Source organism: Cibotium barometz, chromosome 45 (assembly GCF_041138505.1).
Source record: "Cibotium barometz isolate CiBa-2024 chromosome 45, ASM4113850v1, whole genome shotgun sequence".
Taxonomy (NCBI): domain Eukaryota; kingdom Viridiplantae; phylum Streptophyta; class Polypodiopsida; order Cyatheales; family Cibotiaceae; genus Cibotium; species Cibotium barometz.
In genome coordinates this window covers 12,692,361-12,717,549 of record NC_141090.1, presented here as the reverse complement: position 1 = coordinate 12,717,549, position 25,189 = coordinate 12,692,361, and the positions used below count along the sequence as shown (strand labels likewise).

The 25,189-nt window shown below is 44.9% G+C and overlaps 1 protein-coding gene across 9 annotated transcripts in view; it reads right to left on the bottom strand.

The window, feature by feature from the left end:
- Positions 1–4,233: 4,233 nt before the first annotated feature.
- LOC147612455 (uncharacterized) overlaps positions 4,234–25,189 on the bottom strand; it is an 83,506-nt gene continuing 62,550 nt past the window's right edge. For 8 of the 9 annotated variants that reach the window (XM_086783054.1, XM_086783055.1, XM_086783051.1 and 5 more), the window contains 3 exons: positions 11,586–13,085; positions 6,563–6,634; positions 4,234–4,804 (listed from right to left, as the gene is read on the bottom strand). In XM_086783054.1, coding sequence (XP_086639180.1) covers positions 4,253–4,804; positions 6,563–6,634; positions 11,586–13,085 — 2,124 coding nt within the window. In that variant the 3' untranslated portion in view covers positions 4,234–4,252. Of the gene's footprint in view, positions 4,805–6,358; positions 6,408–6,562; positions 6,635–11,585; positions 13,086–25,189 lie in introns of those variants that run through there. The other variant, XM_086783060.1, reaches the window with a different exon arrangement.

The window sequence follows — 25,189 nt, the reverse complement described above, 5'->3', positions numbered from 1 at the left end:
ATTGGGTAGTGTACAATAACCCTCATGTATAAATATTTCATCATGGGATGGGATTATTTTTGTTGCCTTGTCATCTCGATTTATGTAACCATTCAATTTAATAATCGTAGATTGGAGTGTAATCTTTTTGCCTATCACCCTAGATTGTTTTAGTGTCAAGGGCTTTCACACAACCTCATTTTGCATTCTCGCCATGTGCTTCCACAAAGCTCTCAGCCTTCACTTTCTTGCTTGTTCATACACCCTTCTCACACAACCTCATTTTGCCACAGAGCTATCAGCCTTCACTTTCTTGCTTGCTCATACACCCTTCTCACAGCCTTCATCCATTTCAAGCTGTTTCAACAACCATGGTGGAGTTTGAAAAACTCACAGTAGTTTTGGATGTCAACACGACCTTCAACCACATATGGCTAGAAAAAGTAGGATTATTGCAATTTGCATCTAGTCTGATGGCCCTCAGCCCTGATGTGAATGAGCAGCTCACTAAGTTGCAAAAGAATGGTGTGGTGAAGGCAACCACACAAGGATCATATATCTTCACTCTAGAATATGTGGCACAAGTATTTCATTTGCTTTTGAAGGGGATCAAATGATGTCCTGTCTGCAACAGAAGAAGACATGGAGTTTTATTTTGGCTCCAAGGGGTCCGGCAAGGAATATAAGCTGGACAACCATACAGAGGCTCACAATCACTTGTGGTTCAAGTTTATCATTGAGATGATCATCCTCACACATAAGTCACATATATTTTCTAGAAGGCTTTGGGGTTATACATGTATGCATCCGCAGGAAATCCTATTTCATGGGCCAATATTTTGTTATGTCAGCTGTGCACGGGAAGCTCAAGAGCATTCACCCCAAGACAAAGATTAGGTAGAATTTGTATTTACTACATCAAGGCATACCAGTACAAAAGTTACAATTTTAGAAGAAAATTAAGAAGAAACACAAGAAGGAAGAGGTGTTAGACAAAGAGCTACATCAAGGCATACCAGCTGCAATTGCAACATCAATTACAACAGCAGTACAAAAGTTGCAATTTTAGAAGAAAATGAAGAAGAAACACAAGAAGGAAGAGGTGTTAGACAAAGAGCAAAGCAATGGGAAAACACAAGAAGGAAGAGGTGTTAGACAAAGAGCAAAGCAATGAGAAAACACTTGAACGGATAGAAGAGTCGGAGAGGAGGGTGGTGACCAGATGGCCCCCCTGACAAACCCAATCATAGCTGAAGTGTTGCAATCTTCGACCCTGAAACTTGTCGAGCAGGACACAAGTGTATAGCAGGAGGATCAAAATCTGTTACTTTTTGGATCGATTGGATGTTTCCCTACTACAAGCTGCCTGCAATCACATTTCAAAGTGTGCACTAAGACACAACCAGTGTAGGACAGCTCAGAAGGAGGCTTTGTAGAATTAACTGAATAGATCCAAAGTTGAGCTACTGGAGTTGACAACAGTCTAGAACAAGATGGTAGGTTGGAAGCAGATTAAGCAACCTTAAGGCAGACAGTTGAAGCTCGCCAATTGGATGTTCTACAAGCTAATGTTGATAAATCTCAAATGCAAGAAGAGATCCTATATTTTTAGCAAACATTTACAAGCTCAGAGTTCAAATGCCAGAAGCTAATGGAGCCAGCCAGCATCTTTTTGGCATGGGATCAGATGAAGCTGCAGCAGAGCTGATCAAGCTAGACTCCAAACCCTACAAAGCAGGATAGATGCGATGGATGTAGCCAAAGATCTGGAGGCATATGAGCTCACAACCAGTGAGATTGATTCAGGCCCATTACACATACCCCACCGCCCATGTATGGGCGGGGGAGATTGCCTGCCCATGAACTATGGGCGGTGGATACCCCCACCACATCAGCATGGGCAGGCAGGGGTATGGCAATGTGTAATGGGCCTCATATGAGGCCAGAATAAAGCAGCTCATTGAAGATCTTTATGCTGGGTATATTGAGCAATTGAAGTTTTTAATTGAATCCAAATGTTGACTAGAAGCAAGTGGATCCAAAGGGGCGGGTTGATTCGAACGTATGTCAACAAAAACCACGGAGAACCCAACTCTACAAACAACTAGCTTTGAATCCGGACAATCAAAACCAGGTTCAAGCTAGCAAGAGAAACGCAAACAAATTTCGGATGAATTGCTCACCTAAATACAAAGATGAAGTATCATTTGTAAAAACCATGCAAAAGCTTTTCATTACAATGCAATCATGTAAAAAGATGAAGTTATGGCTTAAAATGTAGCTAATCAAGGTGACGCTTTGTTCCTTAATTAGGCTATTATGTAATGTGCTAATAAGCACTGATGGAATAGATTATGAACATGATTATCATTAGAGATCAAGAAAAGAAAGCAATACAAAGCTATGTGTAATTCATCTTTACAATTCTGTGAAGTCTTGTGAGTGTTGTAATGCTTAGTAATATGTGTATCACATAATCTTGAATTTCTGAGTGATGGTCTATACATAATTTTATTTAATGTTTAAATTGTAATCCTGTGTTGGTTTATCCACCAATGCTAAATGTATGTCTCCAAGGGACGATTTGATTAAGAGATGGTCACAATTAATTGCCTATGATATAAATATATGATTAATGGTAACGAATGGTTATTGTTTTGATATGGGTAGTAGCCTCTGCAGATTCCATGGAATTTAGAAATTAGGTATGTATCCAAATATAGATAGAACTTCCTTATTGGAATACAAGAGATTGCAGCTCCTCATGCTAGTCATTCTATGAGAGTTGTCATGGATAGGACACAACTTTGGTGGCTTATTGGAGCACTACCCTAGATGAGGATGCGTGTATGTAATCATGTATTCAAATACATGATAGTTCAAAAACTTTGTGAGTAGGGAAGTATGTTATGCTATTAGGTACTTTGATTTTACTAAATCCTGATGTGGATAGTTAATTTAAGTAGGACTGACTTTGAGAGTTCAAGTTCATCCAATTTTCCAAGAGTGTTGCCTCAGGGAAAGACTGGGAACTGAGGATTATACCTCGAGAACTTGTTGTGATTGAGGATTTTGACTTTTGTTCTACCTGAGCTGGAGCTCACATGGGCTTTTCAAGAAATAGAAGCTTAGATTTAAGCTTGCATATGATTGTTGGATTTTGAAAAGATAAGGTAGAGATTTATCTCAACATGAGAGTCAAGTTGCTAGTAGGAATTTCTCATATTCATTTACACGGATGTAAATGCTTGAAGAGGGGAAATATGTAATGTACTTGAGGATTAAATTGGCTAATCTATGAGTCAGGAGCCCAAAATATTAGTAAGAAGGTTGGTTATAGTGACTAAGGCTCATAAGTCCATAAACTATAGCTATTTATAACTCATAAAGGACTATATAAGTGGAACGAGCCTATAGAGTGGACATATTGTTTTGTCATGTAACAAGATGGTCTCTACATAGACCATGGACGCAATCCACCGCATGATGTAGACGGTCTACTAAGGGCCCCTTAGGCCAGGTCTTGGTGGTATGGGATGCCACGGCTGACTGGTGTGAGTCTATATGGACAAAACCTTAGCTCCTATGCTCGGAGGAGATCTGATGTCTTGGATCTATGGTTGGTTTGTGAGCTAGCCTACAAAACCCTAATTTGGATATTTATCATGTGCTTGTCATGTAGGAGATCTTGGAAATATTCACAATGTTTACTCCCTTTGAGAGTGGCCAACCTGAAAGGGAGCCCCCCCTCTTTTTCTTTTGTTACATCTCATTCAATGACTGTACATATCGCTCAGCTTGAGAGCTAGTTTGTAGTCCACTTTCGCAGATGTTCTGTCTTTTAAGACTAATGCATGATCTTTCCTTCTTTAAAAAAAATAAGTTTCAATAATTGCCCTTGGTAGAGTTCAGCATGTTGGTCTTCTTTAGTAAAGGGCCATTGTCATCTTGGTATAGTTGAGCATGTTGGTCTTCTTTGATAAAGGACCACTGTCATCTGACCTATTCATCCTATTCTATAGAGTGTTTTGATCACGACATAAAATAAGATGGGTTTAATATCAAGAAATGATCCAATCAAGAATGTTATTATGAATGCACAAGTTAAGAAGAAGAAGAAGAAGAAGAAGCTACCTTGTCTTGAAAACAACTTGCATTGAAGGATTTTATTTATTGCTATGCCAATTTTATTTGAGTTTTTGACTCCATAAGAAGAAGAAGAAGAAGAAGAAGCTACCTTGTCTTGAAAAGAACTTGCTTTAAAGGATTTATTTTATTTCTTTGACAATGTTATTTGAGTTTTTGACTGCATAAGGGCACCATATCGGATACCAAGCTCACTGACCTTTGGTGGTGCTAAGGAATATTTATCTATATGATTTCCAACTAGGGGAGACTTGACAACTTTGTCATGTGGCATGTCCCTTGTTACTTTCCCTGCACCCACAAACTCAAAGATTTCGGTACTCCCTGCAGTTTCATTAGGTACATGTTCTGCTTTCCTGCAACTGTGTTTTTCCCTTCTAAACTTTGATTCAGACTTTGGCAACCTAACTCGTCTCTTCTCATATGATTTATCACTAATTTTGTTTGCCAGCATTGGGTGGCTTGAGATCCTGAGAGACCTTTTGCATGGTTTCAATGTGGCGCCGCCCGGTTTCGGGCAAGGTTTGGGTTCAGAGTTTCCTGCAAGGGCCAGTATCTGGTTCCGAGCTTCAATGAGACAATGAGCCAGCCCATTACATATTCTCCAGAGGGAAGTGCTGAAAGGACTTGCATTGCTTCCGACTTCTTCCTGGTTTCTGTCCCTCTCTCTATTGCCCACCTGTAAAAATCATGAACAATAAATATATGTTTCTAAAGTTTATAATAGATTTGACTCCCCAGAAGACAAACAAGTTGCGAATGGCATCTAGATGCAACTATTTCCCAAAATTGTTTAAGTACGACTAATGCTTTTACTAGAATTGTTACTCATATTTACTTGTTTTAGAAGTTACTGTCTTACTCTAATCAAAAAACAAACCACCATTATTACATAAACATATGACAAAACATTAAATTCCTAACATGCTATGGATCATGCCTGAGCTTCAAGCAAATAACCAGAGTGGTCTAGATAGGCCATTTCAGCCCCAAGACTTTATTGAAGACACTGTGGAAGACTGTTAGATCTCCAAGTAGGACTATTTTTCTTCCTGAGTGCAACAATTGGACAGAAGACCAGCTTGCACCAAGTTGTCAAAACTTGGCATTGGCAAGGTTCCAATGCCCATTCTCATGTTTTTGCCTTGGAGAAGCCATTGCCAAGCCCATTTGAGATGTTTGCATACCAACTTGCTAGCCAATGCTTTCCAGTGCCATTGAGAAAAGCGTTTGAAATCAAGTTGGAGAAGGCCACATTGGTTAAAGATGCCACATCATTACAGGCTTGTATCATGAAAATAAAACACTAGCTGTAGCAAAACAGCACTGGAGGTCTACCAGCTGCTTGTTCATTTTTGCAACCAGTGGATCTTTGATGCACACAGTCAGTAACTTAGTAGGCAGCTGCAGCCGATTGCAGGTTTTGAAGCTATCTATAAGGGTCCTTTGTTGGTGGCAAGTGGGTGAGAGTCAGCAGAAAATCTGAATTGAAAACAAAAAACTTCACTTTTCACCAGTCATGGAATTGGGATCCGTTCAAGTTTTCATATTAGTTGCCATTTTCAACTGTTTGGGGGCTTCTGTTTTAAATCCATTGGATCATTTTGATAGCAATGGCGCAAACAGCCTACGCGAGCTTTAGTGAAACCACTGCATGAAAAATTATGTATCAAGGACACCAAACACACGGAGAATTATCGCACAAGCTGTAATCTTTAGACAGTAGAGTTAGAATTTTTCAGCCGAAGTAGTATGCTTGAACATGAACAATGAGTTAGTCTTTTTTTGAGCCATATTCATAGCAGGACCTTGCTTGTTGACAAGAGAGTATCAATCCTTGCAATGCACAAGCAACAAACCCTTCAAGAGAGAGAAGCCAAGCTTAAGAGGAAAAGAGATTGACTGCATTAAGAAAACTCAAGAAATGCAGTCAAAAAGCAGTAGGGAAGCTTGGTATAAAAGTCCAGGATATAAAAGCTGCATGTTCAAATTCAAGAAGCCAAGTCAAATGAGGCCAAAATAGAAGAACAAAAAGAAACGGACATCAACCAGCATGAAGATAGCAGAGATACCTACAAGTCAAGGGAGTAATAAAAAAGAGCAGCTCCCTTCTAAAAGACCAGCCCCAACATGACTTACAATGCTGAATTGCAAAAGAAGAAATACAAATAAGAGTCTTTACACAACCCTTATCCCTGAAAAAGGGGATCTTTCACCTGCTCCTCTCATGGGCAAGGGGATATTTCCCATCCAACCCCTCATCTGATGGGTGAGCAATCTGTCTGTAAAGACCCTAACATTATATGAAGAGAAAATGGTGATAAAAAACTAGAAATAACAAATAATGAAGAGGATCTCAAAGGTGTTCAGAAGCTTAGTAATGGTTCTAGTTGGATTTTTGAAAGATTAATTTAAGTTGCATAGATTTAGAATTTACCTTTTCTTGGTGAAACCGGGCCTCCCTCACAATCAAATCTTGCAGTTTCTGAAGTTCATTATATAATGACACCTGTCACAAAACAAACAAAATGATTAAGGCGCGACGAAAAGAAAAATCTGAAATAGGTTTTTTCTTGTCTGTAATTATGTTTTTCACATTACTTCTTCAAAGATGATCCTTAATCAGGATATTTGTAGCTTCAAAATGAAAATTTAAAGCATCAAATTTTGGTACATAAAAGTATCCTTCACACACATCTGGCAGCAAACACCACTCAAAATGATGTGAAAAGTTCTGGTTGGTGTATGTTGCCAAGTGACTTCACCCCAGGCATGGGCAAGGACATAAGAGTTCCCTTGCCACCCATTATCACATGCATGGACACTGGTATCCAACACATCAGCATCCTTATGCACCATTAAAGGCATTTCTGGCTCCTTAGAAACAATCTCAATCACACCAATCATAGCATCATAATCATGCTCACCTGTCCTTGCGCGCTTCAAAGCATTGATAAGAATGCATGCTTCGACCCTCATCTTCCTTTGGTTCAATGCTCTCTCTTTGCGCTTGGCAAGGTGCACTGCATCCTTGAATGTCTCTGGGAATCCCTTTCACAGTCCTCTTCAATGCACCCATAAGATAACCACCTTCTAATGACATGTGATGGCATGCCAATGCAAAGTAGAAAAACCAAGAGGCCTCAAAGTGCCACTTTAGATCCCCAAGACTCTCGTCTTCGCTGATGTTCTCTACTAACACTCTTTGCTTCTCACAATCCTTACGTGAATTGTCAAACACAAGACCCTATGCATAGGGCTCAATAAGGCTGCACACAGCATAACCATCAAGCATGCAACCCTGAACAAGAATTTAGAAATCCTCCCCAGCAGGATCGCCAAGAATGTGACGAGGAAAATGTTAAGAGATTGAGTGCTTCACTAAGGTCCAGGGTACGGTAAGAGAGGGTTAAAGGTTGAATGCTAGCAAACAAAATACTTCCCAACTCCACTAGACACACCACCAAAGAGATTCTCGCACTCATATACACAACATAGTTGGGTATAGCCTCCCAGCCCAATTTAAAGAGGATCTTCAGATGGCCGCCACTCCTTGTCTGAATGTCCACGCTCACCTTGGTTTGCAAGCCCCTAAACAAATATGGCCAACCTTGCACCAGCTAAGCACCAATTCTTTGGAATCTGCAGCCAGCACACACTCGAGCCTTCTCAACAGCCACAATGCATCCAAACGAAATGGCCCTCGTGGAGGGCTCTTGAGATCTTTAGCGATGCTGTCAACTCTCTTGTACTTTCTCTTGTACCAGCCCACAAAGACACTCTCCAATGATAAGCACTTACCCTTTCCTTGCTTTCTTAAAACACGGCATTCCTCTTGTCTGGTTTGGGCGACTCCTGCAGATTTTTTAACCGACCTCTCTCTTCAGCATTGATAGCCACCAGTACTCTTTTTTTCAACCTGCCCGCCTCCACGTGCTTTTGAGCCTTAGTGATAAGCTGGCCAAAAATACCCAGTATGTCTTCACTGCTTCTCAACCTTCTTCAGCATTTATCCACCCACTTGAGGCCTTAAGGCTTAAACACCTTTATTAATCACCACCACTAATGTCTACAACTTAATTTAGACCATTGACCCTTGATATACCGCAAGGGCTCCACTCTTTGCAAAACACCCACACACAATGCTTTGATATTCTTCTTCCCTGGACTCCTACCTTGGAAAACACACCTTTGCTACCATGTGATGACACATGTACAACTCATGATTAACACCAGAGGCCATCAATGTAAAGTGCTCAATGCCAATGCAACGTACACATACCAAAGCTGTCTTCAAAGCTCTTACAGCCTTTTGATTACAAATGAAGCTCCACTATTAGCTGCTCAACCTGTCATGATTGTTGAAATATTGAAAGCCATGTGCAAGTTGGCTATGGTGGATCAAATACTAGTGCAAGTTGAAACACATGATAAAGAAGAAAAGTGTAAAATGATGTATACACACAAAAGAGACAACAATGTTGGGCAAAATGGTTGATTGATTACTTCATAGGAAAGTGCTCTTTTATAGATTCCATACAACTCAATACCACCTCGTGGTTTCATCAAAACAAGTGGTTAAACACAAAACTACATGCTAGAGAAGCTTCTCCCACAAGCTAAGTGATTTGGTCCCTTTCACATGTACATGGTCCATTTGGCCCCATCCTTCTAGGGATGTGTTTGGTGCATATTTCAACACCCTCCTTCAAACACATAATCTTTACAATGGTATTGATGACCTTTGATGACTCACCACAATTTATGCTTACCTAACATCCATGCTAGGTGATTTCCCTCTTACTATGACTGCTTCCTATGACCATACAAGTTTAGGATGGCAATTTAAGCTTGAGGCTAGTTAGGAGTAGTTGGGCTGGAGGTTTAATGGTTGATTTACAAAGATTTACAACACTTATGTAAAGTTGGGCCAATAAGAGTTTGGGGCCAAGCCCAAGACATGATCTAGAGAATGTATTCACTATGCATTGTGAGGGCTTCATGATGCCCCTTGTTGTCTCTCTTTGGTTCTCCATGCTCTTCTCTTCCATCTCCAAACTCTTCATATATAATGTAGGCCTTTTGAGCCTTCTTTCGAAAGAAACAATCTTTCTCAATGTGTCCAGGTTTGTGACAAAAATCACAAGTGATTGAAGAGTTGTACTTAGCCTTCCCTTCGTAGCCTTTGTTTGATGTGTAGAGAGCCACTTGATTCGGTGTAGTGTTGGACAAGGTGTTCTCTTTGGCTTTGAACTTCAACTTCTTCTCCTCCTCCAAATGAGAAGCTCAATATCAACAAGCTTTGTGATAGGCATGTTGGTCAAAGTTGTCACAATGTTGTCGAAGTCAGGAGGCAATTACTTGAGTAGCACCGCAATGGCAATGTCTTCATCCACCTTTAGTGAGATGCCTGCAAGTTGGGTCATAAGACTTTGCATATAGTTAAGATGAGATGCAAGAGAAGTTATAGACTTCATATCTAAGTCTAAAAACTCAATAAGCAAACCAAACTTAGAGCTAGATTGAGCCCCAAATAGGGTATCTAATTGATCCCATGAAGCCTTGGAAGATTCACACCCATCCACAAATAGGGTATCTAATTGATCCCATGAAGCCTTGGAAGATTCACACCCATCCACATGGTGAATGCATGTATCATCCAACTCTAGATTGAGCCCCAAATAGGGTATCTAATTGATCCCATGAAGCCTTGGAAGATTCACACCCATCCACATGGTGAATGCATGTATCATCCAACTCAAGAGTTATGATGGCTCTTGCTTTGTCATCTCTGGTCTCCTGTTCCGGAATAGTAGCTTGGTCCCTTGGCTTCCTCTCCTTTCCATTTGTGATGCTCCATAGGCCTTTCTTCATGAGGATGAGCTTGATGCGGGTTTGCCAAGTGTGGAAAGTTTGCCCCTTGAAGCGGAAGGTAGTGTCATGTGAGGCCATTACGGTTTAGAGAGTTGAGCAACACACTTGAGAGCAAGTATTGAAGATGGTTTGACTCAAACTTGAGTCACCTTGAAGATTGAAGCTCTTAGTGAATGAGAGACTTGGAGCTAGAAACTTGTGAAAGGCTTGAAAGAGGTTTAGATTTTATTTCAAGAACCTTGTAGAAACAAGTGATAATGCTTAGATAGAACACTTGATTAGCCAAAACAAGATAGGATTAGTGATAATTAATCAATAATGAAAGTTAGAAGAGCATGGCTGTGAAAAACACAGTTCTGAGAAACAGCTCAGTTCTCCTAGCTGAGAAAGCTATTGTCCAAGCCCTCTTAGGTCAAGCAAGGGCACATGTAGGCGAACCTACAACTAGGGAAATTAGGCAATGGCGGACTGTAGAGGTGGCACAAGCTGTACATGGTCCATTTGGCCCCATCCTTCTAGGGATGTGTTTGGTGCATATTTCAACAATGCTATTGGACCATGACCAAGATGCATTATTGGCAGGCCAAAGACAAGACTGATTCACCGTAACTCCTCCACACACATGCTCCAAACAACACATACATACAAAATCTCAAACAAATAAAAGTGCCACAATGCATATATAGCTGTCTGTTATTTTCGACCAAAGAAATCCCCATACTCTCAATACTTAAGAGCTAGGTTCTCCATACCATACTCTCTAAAGGAGTTTTCTCGCCAAAAGGAGAGGTGCTGCTTTTACAAGATTTCAATGCATGCACAGCAAAGATGCAGCTGGAGATGCTGACCAGGAGGATGCATTGAAACTCCTTAAACTAACTCCTCCACACACATGCTCCAAACAACACATACATACAAAATCTCAAACAAATAAAAGTGCCACAATGCATATATAGCTGTCTGTTATTTTCGACCAAAGAAATCCCCATACTCTCAATACTTAAGAGCTAGGTTCTCCATACCATACTCTCTAAAGGAGTTTTCTCGCCAAAAGGAGAGGTGCTGCTTTTACAAGATTTCAATGCATGCACAGCAAAGATGCAGCTGGAGATGCTGACCAGGAGGATGCATTGAAACTCCTTAAACTTACTTAGAGGATATACATACTACCCACTCCTCTATCTATCAAACTTTTACAGTCAGTACATCTGGAAGATGCTACTAGAATTAGGGGTGTGATGATGAGCTTCTCAGTTTCTGATCATGTAAACTTCACCAAAAGCCACAGAGTTTATTCAAGAAAAGTATTGTGCGTGTCTCTTGGATTTCTTAAAATGATCACTTGAAATCAATATTCATTTTTCACAATCTGAACTAGTGCTTGTTTGATTCCTTTTCTGCCATTTTCACATTTGTAATAGCAGAGTTTGTTTTACATAGATTCTTGTTAGAGTCTCTATCTAGCTTCTCGAGCTGAAGTCGACACCCATGTAAATTGAATAATTGAATATTATTGCTTGCTACCATAAAAGCCATATAAATGGGCAAGAAAACAGTACAAAAGTAAAAGAAGACATGCTAGTTACCTGAAGTGCTTGCATTGCTTTTTCTGTAAAACTTGTCACATTGTATCTCTTATTCCAAGACAAGTCATCTGTAGAACCCAATGCATTATTGCCATGACCAACTGCAACCTTGTTAGACGGATGAGGTGACTCAGGTGAGCTTGTTATACATTTACTATGGCGGAGAGATAACCTGTTGTCTTTTTGACTTGAACAAGACAACTCACAAGGGGAGCTATCAACACTAGCTTCTGCATCCCTATAATTCTGTTCAAGATAGTCTTCACTGCAAGGGGTAAGATCACTTCTATTAGGGCTCTTACTATATCCTTTTCTTGTTTCTGCTGATATTACCTGCCTTTCATTGGGTTTGGTGTGTATGTATCTCATGTAACGCCCTTGGTAACCGTTCCTTTCCATACTAACAGGATCAGCCAAGCCTAGTTGTGCAACCCATAGGGAACTTGCGGGCCTCTTTTGCCAGCCGGACCATGAACCCGAATGATGGATGGATGCATGATATATTTGTAATTTCGAGCGCAACATATGGAGCACCCAATGGTGGAACATCCGCTCCAAGTGTCTCCTCTCTTCGAATCTCTGTATCAGCCAAGGCAACCCTGACAGCAATCTGCTTAGCTTCTCATCTTTATTGACTGCCTCCTTTTCGAGCTTGGCATTTTTTATTGATGCTCGCCACATGGACAGCACAATGGAGACCACCTTATGGCCTGGCACAGAGAACTTGGCCTCTTTTTGCCTGAGCTTAGCTGGCGGATAGCACATTTTATTTGGAATGTGAGAACTATTCAGATTATGTACATGTATAAATCCCAGCTTCTGCATGGAGGTGATAAACTTATCATGGTTTGCAGCTGTAGCCTCACGGGTTGTGAAATTTCCCATTGATTTGTCCCTCTTTGTAATTGTCATGTTTTGGAGCTCCTTTGATAAAGTTTTCAGTTGTGATGCTGCTGCAGCCCACCTCCATTTCCAAGAAATGCATCTAGATAGCAAGTTTGTGAACTTTTTGGGTGTATCAACAGTGGCAGCTGCAGTAACTCTCTCTTGAGAATGGCTTTGAGTCCATGATATGATATTGCGGTTTTGATAAAGATATGGTAATTGCCTTGTCATGGTTGACTTCTGTGTACCATCCCCGGGCATATCAAACTCAAAATCACTATGTAAATAATAAGAACTCTTCTTAACACCCGCCATCGAGAAGGTTTGGTTCTGAGGATTTTCAATAGAATTAGCTACATGCATACTATCACTAGAACCAAAACAAACTGTGACTGGCTCCTCTGACATGGCAAGATTGGATTTGTGCATAATTCTTTGTTGTTTATTGGACAACCGCTTCTCATATCCTGCATTATTTCCACCCTTTTGTATGCATGTCTCTAAGTTCCGTACATAGGCAGTTAATCGTTTCAGGTGTTCTTCTAATTCGAAGGAGACTGCTTCACGAGCTTTTGGTTGCTCATGGTTTCTGCACTGTAAAGTCATGCCTAGTTCCTGATAATAACCCAAAAAGAAATTAATCTTGTAATTTTAAAAAAAGCGGGGAAGGGAGGGGGAGGGGGATGAAGGGTGGGGGGGATAACATAATTATTGATTTTCTTGCAGTACTTGCAGCTCTAACAAAATTACCTAGCCAAAAATGATCACAGTAATTTTTGACAATAGTTTGTCAATACAGATTCTCTCCAGCATGATGTATCATTGATTGGAGGAACTACGACAATAATTGGTTTTAAAGATATTTATAAAAGTAATGCGAGATCAGATACTTTATCAAGCCTTTCTCTAGATCGAAGCAAGAATAACCTCAGCCAATCTCTCTCTCTCTCTCTCTCTCTCTCTCTCTCTCCCCCCCCCCAGTTAGATCTACTCAGACATACATCGGTGAGTTCTACAGAGATCACTTTTTGAGACTCTCCGATGATGGATTCATGAAGATCCCAGGATACACACAACTACACATGTCACATACTATGCATATCGCATTTGGCCAGCTCAGGGTATCCTCCCAGTACCTCGACTGGCAGAGCCGAGAATATCCCATAGGCGGAGTGGATATGCACAGTATGCACCATGGGAGCAGTAGAGGATGAGGCCCATTATATGTTTAGCTGCAGGCTTCCTACGAGATATGGGGTAGATTCCACTGCCTTTCCCGAGGGATTTGGGCCACTCGCATGGGTGATACAATATGAGCATCAGAGATGCTTGGGCATGTACTTGATGGAGCTCAGACGCCACAGTGATGTAGTGTCTCTGACAGGACACCTCCCAGAGAGCCATCACAGATTTCTTTGTGGCATAGGCATCCACATCAGAATCCACCACCCATACCAGTGCCTCTGCTCTGACTTCAGAGCCCACCACCGACACCCGCACTCTGGCTCCACATCCCAAAGGAGTTCTTAGCAAGAGAGGCCGATACATTCTACAAACCAGATGCCCCTGATACAAAGCATCAGGACCCTCCACACACACACAAACGATCCGGAAGCTTCTCTGCCAACATGACATGCTCCCATCTCTCTCTCTCTCTCTCTCTATATATATATATATATATATATATATATATATATCACATATCCCATGCCCCTCCTCATTAGGAAAGCCTTTGCCTCAGTCCCAATCATGGCTATTTCCATTGTTGCTTTGTGTGAAGCCTCTGACTCAGTTCCGCACACTCAGGGCTATTTGCTCGCCTAAAGGAGTTGCAGTTTCCCCCGAAATTGATATGGAGAATGATGGCATTTTATGAATCACCTCAGGCATGTCTGGTGAGATATGCAGCACTATTGGGATCAAACAGGGCTGCCCACTCTGCCAAGACCTACTCTCTTTTGGGTGTAAATTGATGAGATTTCAGATTTTATGGACCAGCTGCGAGGCACTGGGTCAAAACTTGCCTCTGCAGTGATACCCATCCTCTTGTATGCTGATGATATCCTGTTCATATCAGACCCAGCCGAGGGGTTGCACTGGAAGTTGGGTGCACTTCAGACATTCTCTGAGGAAGCAGTGAATCTTTGCAACACCAAGATCATGCTCTTTAACACTTTGCATGCCCATCATATGTATTCTCATCAAGTGGCAAGGCAGTTGAGATCATCACCTCTTAAGTATACTTCGGATTTACCTTCACAGGGCCTGTTTTCACCCAATGCCCAGCGGCAGAGGCATGGATGGCTAGAGGATATGCAGCCCTGGCCCAGTTGGAGAGGCGGTGTTTCCATGCTCACTTCCAAGAACTGAGCACGAAGAGCTGGATTTTTGACGCACTGGTCAGACCTGCCATGACGTACAGAGATTCTTTTTGAGCGATTTTGTCACTGGTGATGCATTAGAGATGTCAAAGGGTTATATTGATTAGAGCTGAGGCATCACAGAGATAGACTTCTGAGGCAGAAGTATGATAGGCGGGATGCCTCAGAATGAGAGGCAGGATACCGCACATACATCTATCCCTGACTTATTTGGCCCCCACCCGCAAGCCCCAAGTGACACTCTCATGCGATACCTGCCACAGCAGATAACCCATGATCGAGTGACACGACCCCACCGAGTGAGCACCCATTAGGCCTGCGGCATGCTGGCACCAGGCACTCAAGGGGTACTCCGTGAGAGAGCACAGGCCCTTCAAAGAGCCAGATGCCAAAGGTCCAGGAGACCCAAACCCTCTACTCGCCGACAGCTCCATATCCAGGACCTACTTCAGCAACACAGAGGTTTTCATGTTGTCTTGTGTCATGTGCACAGTGTGTATCTATCGTGTGCTACACGCACGCAAGACTAGCTTCGAGGTTTGGGGAAGCTTGGAGCTAGGCAGGCTGATTGGCGAGCTGAGTTAGGGATACACTAACGGACGGGCGCCCCCGATGACCGGCCAAGAGCCTATAAAAGGGTGGCCAAGGTTAGTCATTAGTCATATAGAGAGTCTCGCGAGTTTGTGAGAGCTCAATGGTCTGGAGCCTGGATCTAGTGCAGACGTGCACCTGCTTTACACAGCCGAGGCCAGTAGCAATCTCGAGGCCCGCAAGGGTAGCTTCGTGGCGGTATGGGATGTCACGAGGAGGAGATTGGTCGGTACGTCAACCTAGTTAGCTCAGCTCGTGGCTTGGTGGGGACAGCCAAGACTGTGGGCTTGCCCACGGTTGTCACGGTTGGGAGGTGAGTCAGGCCTGCACCCCCTTGTTGTTTGTTTGTTTGTTTGCAGGATTTGAGTCTCGTACCAGGAGCGTTCAACGAGGAGATCCGGTGGGGATTTGACAGTGGTATCAGAGCATGCCTCGTGAACGAGCAAGTCGGTAGGTAGAGAAGATGAGGTCGAAGAAAGGTATGTGTTCCAAAAAGCTTGCTGTTTTTTCTGTGCATACTGCTGTTTTCAGATTCAGTATGTTGTTTTTTTTTCATCGAAGAAATCCATGAAGATGGAGATGGTGGTCTAAGTAGGGTTGGTTTGTGATTGCAAGAAGAAGGCTAGATTCTTGTTTGTGCAGTCGCACGAACTGAAGAGAGAAAACATAAAAAAAAAAGCATGTTGGCTATTTTTTGTAAGAGAGAGAGAGAGAAGGTCGCCGGTTGTGTTGTTTAGCGCCTGTATGCGCAGCCAGGGCGGGTACTCTTATACAGTCGTCCGCTGCCAGGCTGTTAAGCATGATCCGGTGCACGTGTACAGGCGCTGGTGCGCAAGCTGGCACAGGCGCACCTATGAGGTGCAGTCGGCCAAGTATACGCATAGGCACACAATCGTGTGCAAGACCAGTGTGAGGCGACAGCGCCAGCCACCAGGCGGATGCAGGAGTACTCAGGCATTTGACAGGTTCCCCTCGTGCGCAGGCACGCTGAAAGCGGCGCACATGGGCAGTCGATGTGGGGTACACAGATAGGCGGGCAGCCAAGCATATGCGCCGGCGGAAAAGCACGTGCGCAGGCGACGGCAGTTTCAAGACCCATACTCCCAGTCCGACGGTGGCAGGAAGGTGGCGATGGATTTAGCGAAAAGCAACGTAGCAAGAAGTTTTTTTTTCTCTTGCTTTCGTTTTTTTTCCTAAACCTTAGTAAAAGGTTTAAAAAGCCTACTTAATGCTTAAAGGTGTTTTTTTAAGACAACAGAATATATATATATATATATATATTCTGAAAAAAAAAAACACAAAAGCAAAAGCTAAAGATAGCTTTTTGGGATCTTTAGTTTTTGGGGAAACCTATATAAACCCCTTAAGTGGGCTTCTTGCCACACATCTCTCACGTTTTCAAGCTCTCAAGCTCTCAAGTTCCCTTGCACTTTTATTGTGCAAAGATCGAAATTTCTCTCTACTTGTTCTCTTCACGATGTCGACCCAAGAATCGGTGTTGTTGCCCCTTGTCGAACGCGAAGGCTTGCCGGACGGAAGATACCGATGCCGATCTTTTTGACGATTATGTGTCAAAATCAAATTTCCAAGAGTTCAAAGTAGCTCTCGAAGCTTCTTCCTCGGAACGTCAGGCACAAATCGCAGCGCAGATGCAAGCTTTGCAAAACTCCATCGCTCTCTTGACCACTACCCTCTCTACTCTTTCAGGTATGGATACCTTGGCCTCTGCTTTAGGCCCCAATATTACTCCGGAACTGTTCGGGGGCGAGCAAAAGCAGCGTACCAAGGAGATCGTGGACACATGACTACATAAGTGGCAGGTCCATTTTCAGTTTCATCCATATGATGATGGAAAAAAGATCCAATTAGCAGCAGGTTTCCTCTCAGGCAAAGCTTTGCTTTGGTGGAAGGAACTCAACCCTAAGCCAACAACTTGGGCACAATTCGAAGACGTCTTCAAGAAGGAATTCCTCAAGAAAGAGGATGATTATGATGTTGTTGCCCGGTTTACAGCTTTGACCATGACCTCACAGCACCTCACTTATGAGGTCTACCTCCAGAAGTTTAGGGACTTGCAGATGAAAGCTACAAAGATGGATCCCACTACTCTTTTGGGGTTCTTCGTAGCTGGTTTACCAGACTCATACCGTTTACAGGTTAAAAATAACAAATGCAAAACATTGGACGAAGCCATTCATTCAGCTCGTATCTATGATGATACAATGGTCTCTTCCAAGTCGAAACCCGTTACCGAGCAGGGAAACAAGCATAAACGAAAGTTCTCTACACCTATGGCTAACACCACTGAAGGAAAGTCTTCGGACCAACCTTCGAAGAATTCCAGTTCGACACCAACGAAGAAGAAACGACTCCTTAGGGCTTTAAAGCTCAAGAAGGAAGGACGTTGTGTGATGTTTTGTGGAAACCTCAAAATCAACTTGTACATGTGTACATGAGTGCTGTTGGTGTTGTGATGAAGTCGTGGGAACACCCATTGACTCGGTGTGGGCATCGTGGATGCGACAGTCAGACATAGGGTTTTGATGGAAGTGTGTGTGCAAGAAAAAAGATGAAATTCTGGAAGCACAGGCTCGTCCGGAACGTAGGTTGCTGAAGGCGGTATCAGCTACTTGGCATTGAATGTGTGGGCGCGTCAAAAATATAGTGGGTACTTGGAAGGTCGCATTGAAGGTATGTGGAAGGCATGGGCAATAAAATTGGAAGGGGCCTTTGTTGCCTTTAAAATGGGATGGTGTGAAGAGTACATAGTGGCCTTTTTTTCAAAATAAAATAAATAAGATGATGAATAAAGTGGCCATAAAAAACGTGGTATACGTGGAGGTTTGGGAGGGCTGCCAGCAAAGAAATCCAGAAGGTGGTGATCGTGGAGTCGGCGCAGCAAAAAAGAGACGAAAGGGGGAGCGCCGCGAGAGAAAAGAGGGACGGCAAGAAGTCGCCGTGGGTTTGAGGCGGCCCCTGGGGAGCGAAAAGAAGTCGCCGAGGGGTGAAGTACAGAGAGGGGGGACTCTCTGGGTCTTGTTGGAGTACGGGACTGTGGAGCTGGAAGAGGAGCCGACGGGCAGAGGAGACAGGCCACTCTGTGGGAGAGTGAAGGAACTGGTGCAGCCGCGGGTGTGGTTGCAGTGAAGGTGTGGAGGGCTGCAGAGGAGCAGCGGGGAGAGGAGTGGACACAGAGACGGGGGGCAGGAGGCCACCGCTGTGTGTGTGCGAGGAGCTGGAGCAGGCAGACGAGCAAAGGAGGGGGCCTCTCTTTTTAGAGTGAAGGAGCCTTGAGTTTTGTGGGGGTGGTTAGCTGGGGAGCGCCGCCTGTGTGTCTTCTGGCGTGTGGAGCCAGGCCCAGGAAGGCCGCGTGTGGGAGCCGCCACCGAGGTGTTGGTGTGTGTGCAGCTGGGAGCAGCCGCGGTGGATACAGCTGAAGGAGTCGACGTGTGGAGGCTGCAGGCGAAGTGCAGCTAGGCGCTACTTCGAGAAGGAGCGAAGGTGTGAGTCGCCAGGGAGAGTGGCCTGGCGGAAGACAGTGAGGTGGCCTGGTTATTGTGAGAGGGCTCTCTCTCTTTTGTGAAGAGCAGCCGCGGGTGACTACTGGGAGCAGACGGGGAGAGGAGACCGCCTATGGGTTGATGGGCGCAGTGGGTTGGCGCAGCTGGAAAATGAGTAGTGGAGCGCAGCTTTTCGAATTGGTGGGGCTGCAGATACACAAAGCGGGGCCTCTAGTGTGACAAGGAGAGTGGATGCCGACTGGAGGTGCTGGTCAAAGACAAGGAGCTGGTACAGCGTGGACTAGAGGGTGGGCAGCAGTGAAGAGAGAAGGGTTGCTGTGAACAACCGCCTGGTGAGAAGGGAGCGCAAGATAGAAGGCATCGCAAGAGAGACTAGCAGCACGCAGTTGTAGAGATAAAGCTGCTGGGGCAGCTGAGAGATGCAAAACACAACCTCTGGAGACTGCAGAGACAGACAAAAAATAGCCACCCGGGAGAAGGGCTGATCAAAGAGAGCTGAGAGAGCAGCTGTGTGTGGGATCCGCCTGAGGGTCTAGGAAAAAGAAAGGGCTGGTGGGCCTTTGGTATTGTGTGGTTTGGGCTGGTTGTTGCTGAGTTTGTGACGAAGTCAGAAGGGTGACTGTTTTGCCTTGAGGACTGGCAGAGAGTTGATGGTGTAGCAGAGAGGACCTCAGCTGAGGTGCAAAGCAGAGAGCGAGAAGGGCTGCTGCAGAGGAGCAAGGAACGAAGGGATTTGGGAGCGACCAGGAGCTGGAGAGGACTGATTGCGAGCGGCGCTTGGTGTAGCTGGTGTCTGGGATATTTTGGGACATCCGACTCTGTAAAGGTCAAGGTCTTTTCTGAAATATGAGTCTTGTTCATGCTCTTTGGTCTGGTGTTCTGGTGTGTTTGCATGCGTGTGTGGAAGTGTGGCATGCTATAAGGGCGTAGACAGCTCTACCGCTTCCGTGCCATCACTTTTTGGTGCCTCCACAGAGGAACAGATTTCCTCTGGTTGTGAAAGAGAACAGGGACTGTGTGAAGAAAGATTTGGAAATGGCTCAGGATTTTCCGGAGTATTGGGGATTGCCACAGGAGAATGCAACCAGGTTTCTGGAGAAGATGGAGTTTACAGCTTTGATGAAAGACAGGGCAACCCCGGAAATCCTTTCTCGGATTTTGGCTTATTGCTTGCAGGGTGATGCAAAAGTATGGTTACAGATGTTTATGACTGCACACAGGAATATTCATCGACAGGATCCTGAGTACCGTGTAGTCAGAGCTGCATTTTTGGCAAAGTTTGTCCATGTGAAGAGTCCAAATGAAGTGTGGAAGGAGTTGTGTAACATTCAGCAGAAGGATGGTCAGGATGTGGATCAGTATCTGATAGAGTTTGGTAGACTGTGGAGTCTATGGTGTGAGGCTCTGATTCCTGAAGTGCCCCCGCAGATGATAAAGAGGGAGCGGTTTGTGGCAGGTCTGGAGCCAACAATCCGTCTGAAGGTGGAGCTGAAGAACCTGGATAGCTTTGAAGAGGCTGTCAGAGTAGCTCGAGAGAAGGAGTGGAAGGTGAAGCGTCTGAGGCAGATGGGAATGCAGGAAGAGCCGAGGAGGTTTGTGAAGGTGCCACAGATTGAGAGTATGCATCCTGGAAGAAAAGCTGCTGCTGTTCCTAAACAGGAGGATTCTTTGAAGAGGGAAGTTCATGAAGCAGTGGAGCTCATGAAGTCTTTAAGCGTGAATTGGATAGAGTCCACAGGAAGAGGACGAGGCATGAATGATATGGGAAAGAAGACTGATGCATCATCTGGTTTTGAAAGAAATTCAGTAGATATTGGAAGAGGGAAAGGGTATCTGTGTGATGTGCAATGCCGGAATTGTGGTAAGTGGGGTCATATGAGTCCGCAATGTGAGAGACCAGCCAAAACTAATGGTGGCATATATCAATTGTCTTGGGGAATGAGTGATAGGGTGAGTGGCCCTAATGTGCAGGTGAAAGATGCAATTCAGCCCAGTGTTTGTGAGGTCCATAAGGTCACATTTGGAGAGCAGGACATGGGACAGGTTAGCCTGTTGGAAAAGGAGAAGGGTGAGGTTTCTGGAATTAGCCCTGAAGAGCTTTCAGGAGGTGAGGAGGAGAAGGATGAGGTTATTGATGATGTTGTGGATTGTGAGCAGGTGCCAGTACTTCAGCCAGTCAAGGTGGAGAGTGATGATCAAGGTGTCACTAATGAAGATACTGTGGATGGAGCCCGTATGGATGATCCGGGTGATGAGTTGGATATTGCAGCCTGTGGTGAGAGTGTGGATGGTGAGTTGGACAGTGTACTGGATAGTGCACTAGATGATCTGTTGGAGATGGCTTCCTTGGAGAAGAGTGCTTGCATGCCAGTTGAGCATGAAGAGAGTGATGGTGTGACTGATGGTGAGCTGGATGCTCCTTTGGTTGATGGTGTGAGAGATTTCGCAGGTGTGGATGCTGATCAAAAGGTGTGTGTTCCTTGTCATGCCCAAGAGGATGAGGTGGTTGTCAGTGATGGTGAGGATGCATGTGAGGCTATTGTTGTTGGTCAGGGGGACCAAGATGCTTTGCCTGGGAGTTTGGGGAGCTTAGACTTGGTAGGGATGCCTGTGCAAGATGTGGAGAATCTTGCAGGATCGCCAATGGTCTTGAAGCTGGAGAAACTGCAGGAAAGCGACAATGATGAGTCTGCAATGCACGAGGTTGCTGTGTGTGATGTTGATGGGCTGAAGGGAAGTGAGTGTATGGTGAACACACCGCATGTGGATGCTCAGCACATGGATGAGCAGTTTGGTTATAGTTTGGGTCTGGCAGGTTGCCCAGAGGAAGGGTTGGAAGCCAGTGATGTGGGCTGCAAGTTGGATTGCGACCATGAGATGGGAGTTGATGATGAGATGAGTGTTATCTCGGTACATGACTATGAGTGGGAGTCAAATGTGACAGAGGGAAGTAGAGGTGAGGGATGGTTGTCTCCCTCACAAGGCTGTGTGAGGTGGTCTGGAGGAGGAAGTACAGTGGATGGTGAGGAAGCCATGTACAAAAAGCCAAGGGGGTTGCTGGAAACGGAAAGTTATGACAGGATCCATCAATGGCTGTTTGATGGAGGGGAATGCGTGAAGGATTGGAGGGAAGATGCACCGAGGTTTTTGTTTGATCCAGGGGGATAAGTGGTTTTTGATTGTGCAGCTGCTGGACATAAATGTCTCAGCAGAAGAAAGGGGGTTGCTAAATATGTGTGATGTTTTGTGGAAACCTCAAAATCAACTTGTACATGTGTACATGAGTGCTGTTGGTGTTGTGATGAAGTCGTGGGAACACCCATTGACTCGGTGTGGGCATCGTGGATGCGACAGTCAGACATAGGGTTTTGATGGAAGTGTGTGTGCAAGAAAAAAGATGAAATTCTGGAAGCACAGGCTCGTCCGGAACGTAGGTTGCTGAAGGCGGTATCAGCTACTTGGCATTGAATGTGTGGGCGCGTCAAAAATATAGTGGGTACTTGGAAGGTCGCATTGAAGGTATGTGGAAGGCATGGGCAATAAAATTGGAAGGGGCCTTTGTTGCCTTTAAAATGGGATGGTGTGAAGAGTACATAGTGGCCTTTTTTTCAAAATAAAATAAAGAAGATGATGAATAAAGTGGCCATAAAAAACGTGGTATACGTGGAGGTTTGGGAGGGCTGCCAGCAAAGAAATCCAGAAGGTGGTGATCGTGGAGTCGGCGCAGCAAAAAAGAGACGAAAGGGGGAGCGCCGCGAGAGAAAAGAGGGACGGCAAGAAGTCGCCGTGGGTTTGAGGCGGCCCCTGGGGAGCGAAAAGAAGTCGCCGAGGGGTGAAGTACAGAGAGGGGGGACTCTCTGGGTCTTGTTGGAGTACGGGACTGTGGAGCTGGAAGAGGAGCCGACGGGCAGAGGAGACAGGCCACTCTGTGGGAGAGTGAAGGAACTGGTGCAGCCGCGGGTGTGGTTGCAGTGAAGGTGTGGAGGGCTGCAGAGGAGCAGCGGGGAGAGGAGTGGACACAGAGACGGGGGGCAGGAGGCCACCGCTGTGTGTGTGCGAGGAGCTGGAGCAGGCAGACGAGCAAAGGAGGGGGCCTCTCTTTTTAGAGTGAAGGAGCCTTGAGTTTTGTGGGGGTGGTTAGCTGGGGAGCGCCGCCTGTGTGTCTTCTGGCGTGTGGAGCCAGGCCCAGGAAGGCCGCGTGTGGGAGCCGCCACCGAGGTGTTGGTGTGTGTGCAGCTGGGAGCAGCCGCGGTGGATACAGCTGAAGGAGTCGACGTGTGGAGGCTGCAGGCGAAGTGCAGCTAGGCGCTACTTCGAGAAGGAGCGAAGGTGTGAGTCGCCAGGGAGAGTGGCCTGGCGGAAGACAGTGAGGTGGCCTGGTTATTGTGAGAGGGCTCTCTCTCTTTTGTGAAGAGCAGCCGCGGGTGACTGCTGGGAGCAGACGGGGAGAGGAGACCGCCTATGGGTTGATGGGCGCAGTGGGTTGGCGCAGCTGGAAAATGAGTAGTGGAGCGCAGCTTTTCGAATTGGTGGGGCTGCAGATACACAAAGCGGGGCCTCTAGTGTGACAAGGAGAGTGGATGCCGACTGGAGGTGCTGGTCAAAGACAAGGAGCTGGTACAGCGTGGACTAGAGGGTGGGCAGCAGTGAAGAGAGAAGGGTTGCTGTGAACAACCGCCTGGTGAGAAGGGAGCGCAAGATAGAAGGCATCGCAAGAGAGACTAGCAGCACGCAGTTGTAGAGATAAAGCTGCTGGGGCAGCTGAGAGATGCAAAACACAACCTCTGGAGACTGCAGAGACAGACAAAAAATAGCCACCCGGGAGAAGGGCTGATCAAAGAGAGCTGAGAGAGCAGCTGTGTGTGGGATCCGCCTGAGGGTCTAGGAAAAAGAAAGGGCTGGTGGGCCTTTGGTATTGTGTGGTTTGGGCTGGTTGTTGCTGAGTTTGTGACGAAGTCAGAAGGGTGACTGTTTTGCCTTGAGGACTGGCAGAGAGTTGATGGTGTAGCAGAGAGGACCTCAGCTGAGGTGCAAAGCAGAGAGCGAGAAGGGCTGCTGCTGCAGAGGAGCAAGGAACGAAGGGATTTGGGAGCGACCAGGAGCTGGAGAGGACTGATTGCGAGCGGTGCTTGGTGTAGCTGGTGTCTGGGATATTTTGGGACATCCGACTCTGTAAAGGTCAAGGTCTTTTCTGAAATATGAGTCTTGTTCATGCTCTTTGGTCTGGTGTTCTGGTGTGTTTGCATGCGTGTGTGGAAGTGTGGCATGCTATAAGGGCGTAGACAGCTCTACCGCTTCCGTGCCATCAACGTTGTTTTATTTGCGAAGAAAAAGGACACATGCGTAACGAGTGCCCAAAGCAAAAGGGTGCAAAGACCCACGCAGGACCCAAGCCGAAGGCAGCTAACCAGTTGTCTTTGACAGGCACGTCAATTACTGTACTTTCTCGCCCTAGTACATGTTCTGATTGTCTGTTCAATTCTAAAGTATTTGGCTTGCATGATCTTCTCCGAGTTTATGGAGAAGTGAATGGCCATAAAATTCACATTCTTCTAGACCTTGGCAGGTTACACAACTTTGTTAACTACAAACTTGTGCAGAAATTGAGTCTTGATACGACACCCAGCGATCATACCTATGAGGTACGCCTACCTGCGGTCGGCGGGAAGGCAAGTATGGGATCGAAAGGTGGAGATGCTTCCAATCCAGATTCAGGACTACAAAGATACTCTGGAATGCTATGTTATGCACCTAGAAAATGTAGACTTGTTATTAGGGATTGAGTGGTTCAAGACTCTTCAAGTCCAGATAGATTGGTCTAGTCATATTTTTTCTTTTCAGCATAGGGACATCCAGTATAGTATTTTAGGTGATTGTATTCATCCCTCTCAAGGACCTCTTGTAAATACAGTTGATTTTGAAAATATAATGGATTCTTCTTTGTATACCGCTTTCCATTGTGTATTGATTCCACTTTCTTCCTTTCTCATCCCTTCCATGGATGTAAATGAATTAAGTGTGTTTGAAAGCGAAGAATTACAGAAGATACTTGATTCGTTTCAAGATGTATTTCCTAAGGAACTGCCATTGGGTTTACCACCTGAACGGGCTGTAGATCATCGTATTGACTTGATCCCTGGTGCCCATCCTGTCAGTATTCCACCTTACAGGATGAGCCAAGCTGAAGAAGATGAGTTGGCTAAACAACTCGAAGATTATTTGAGGA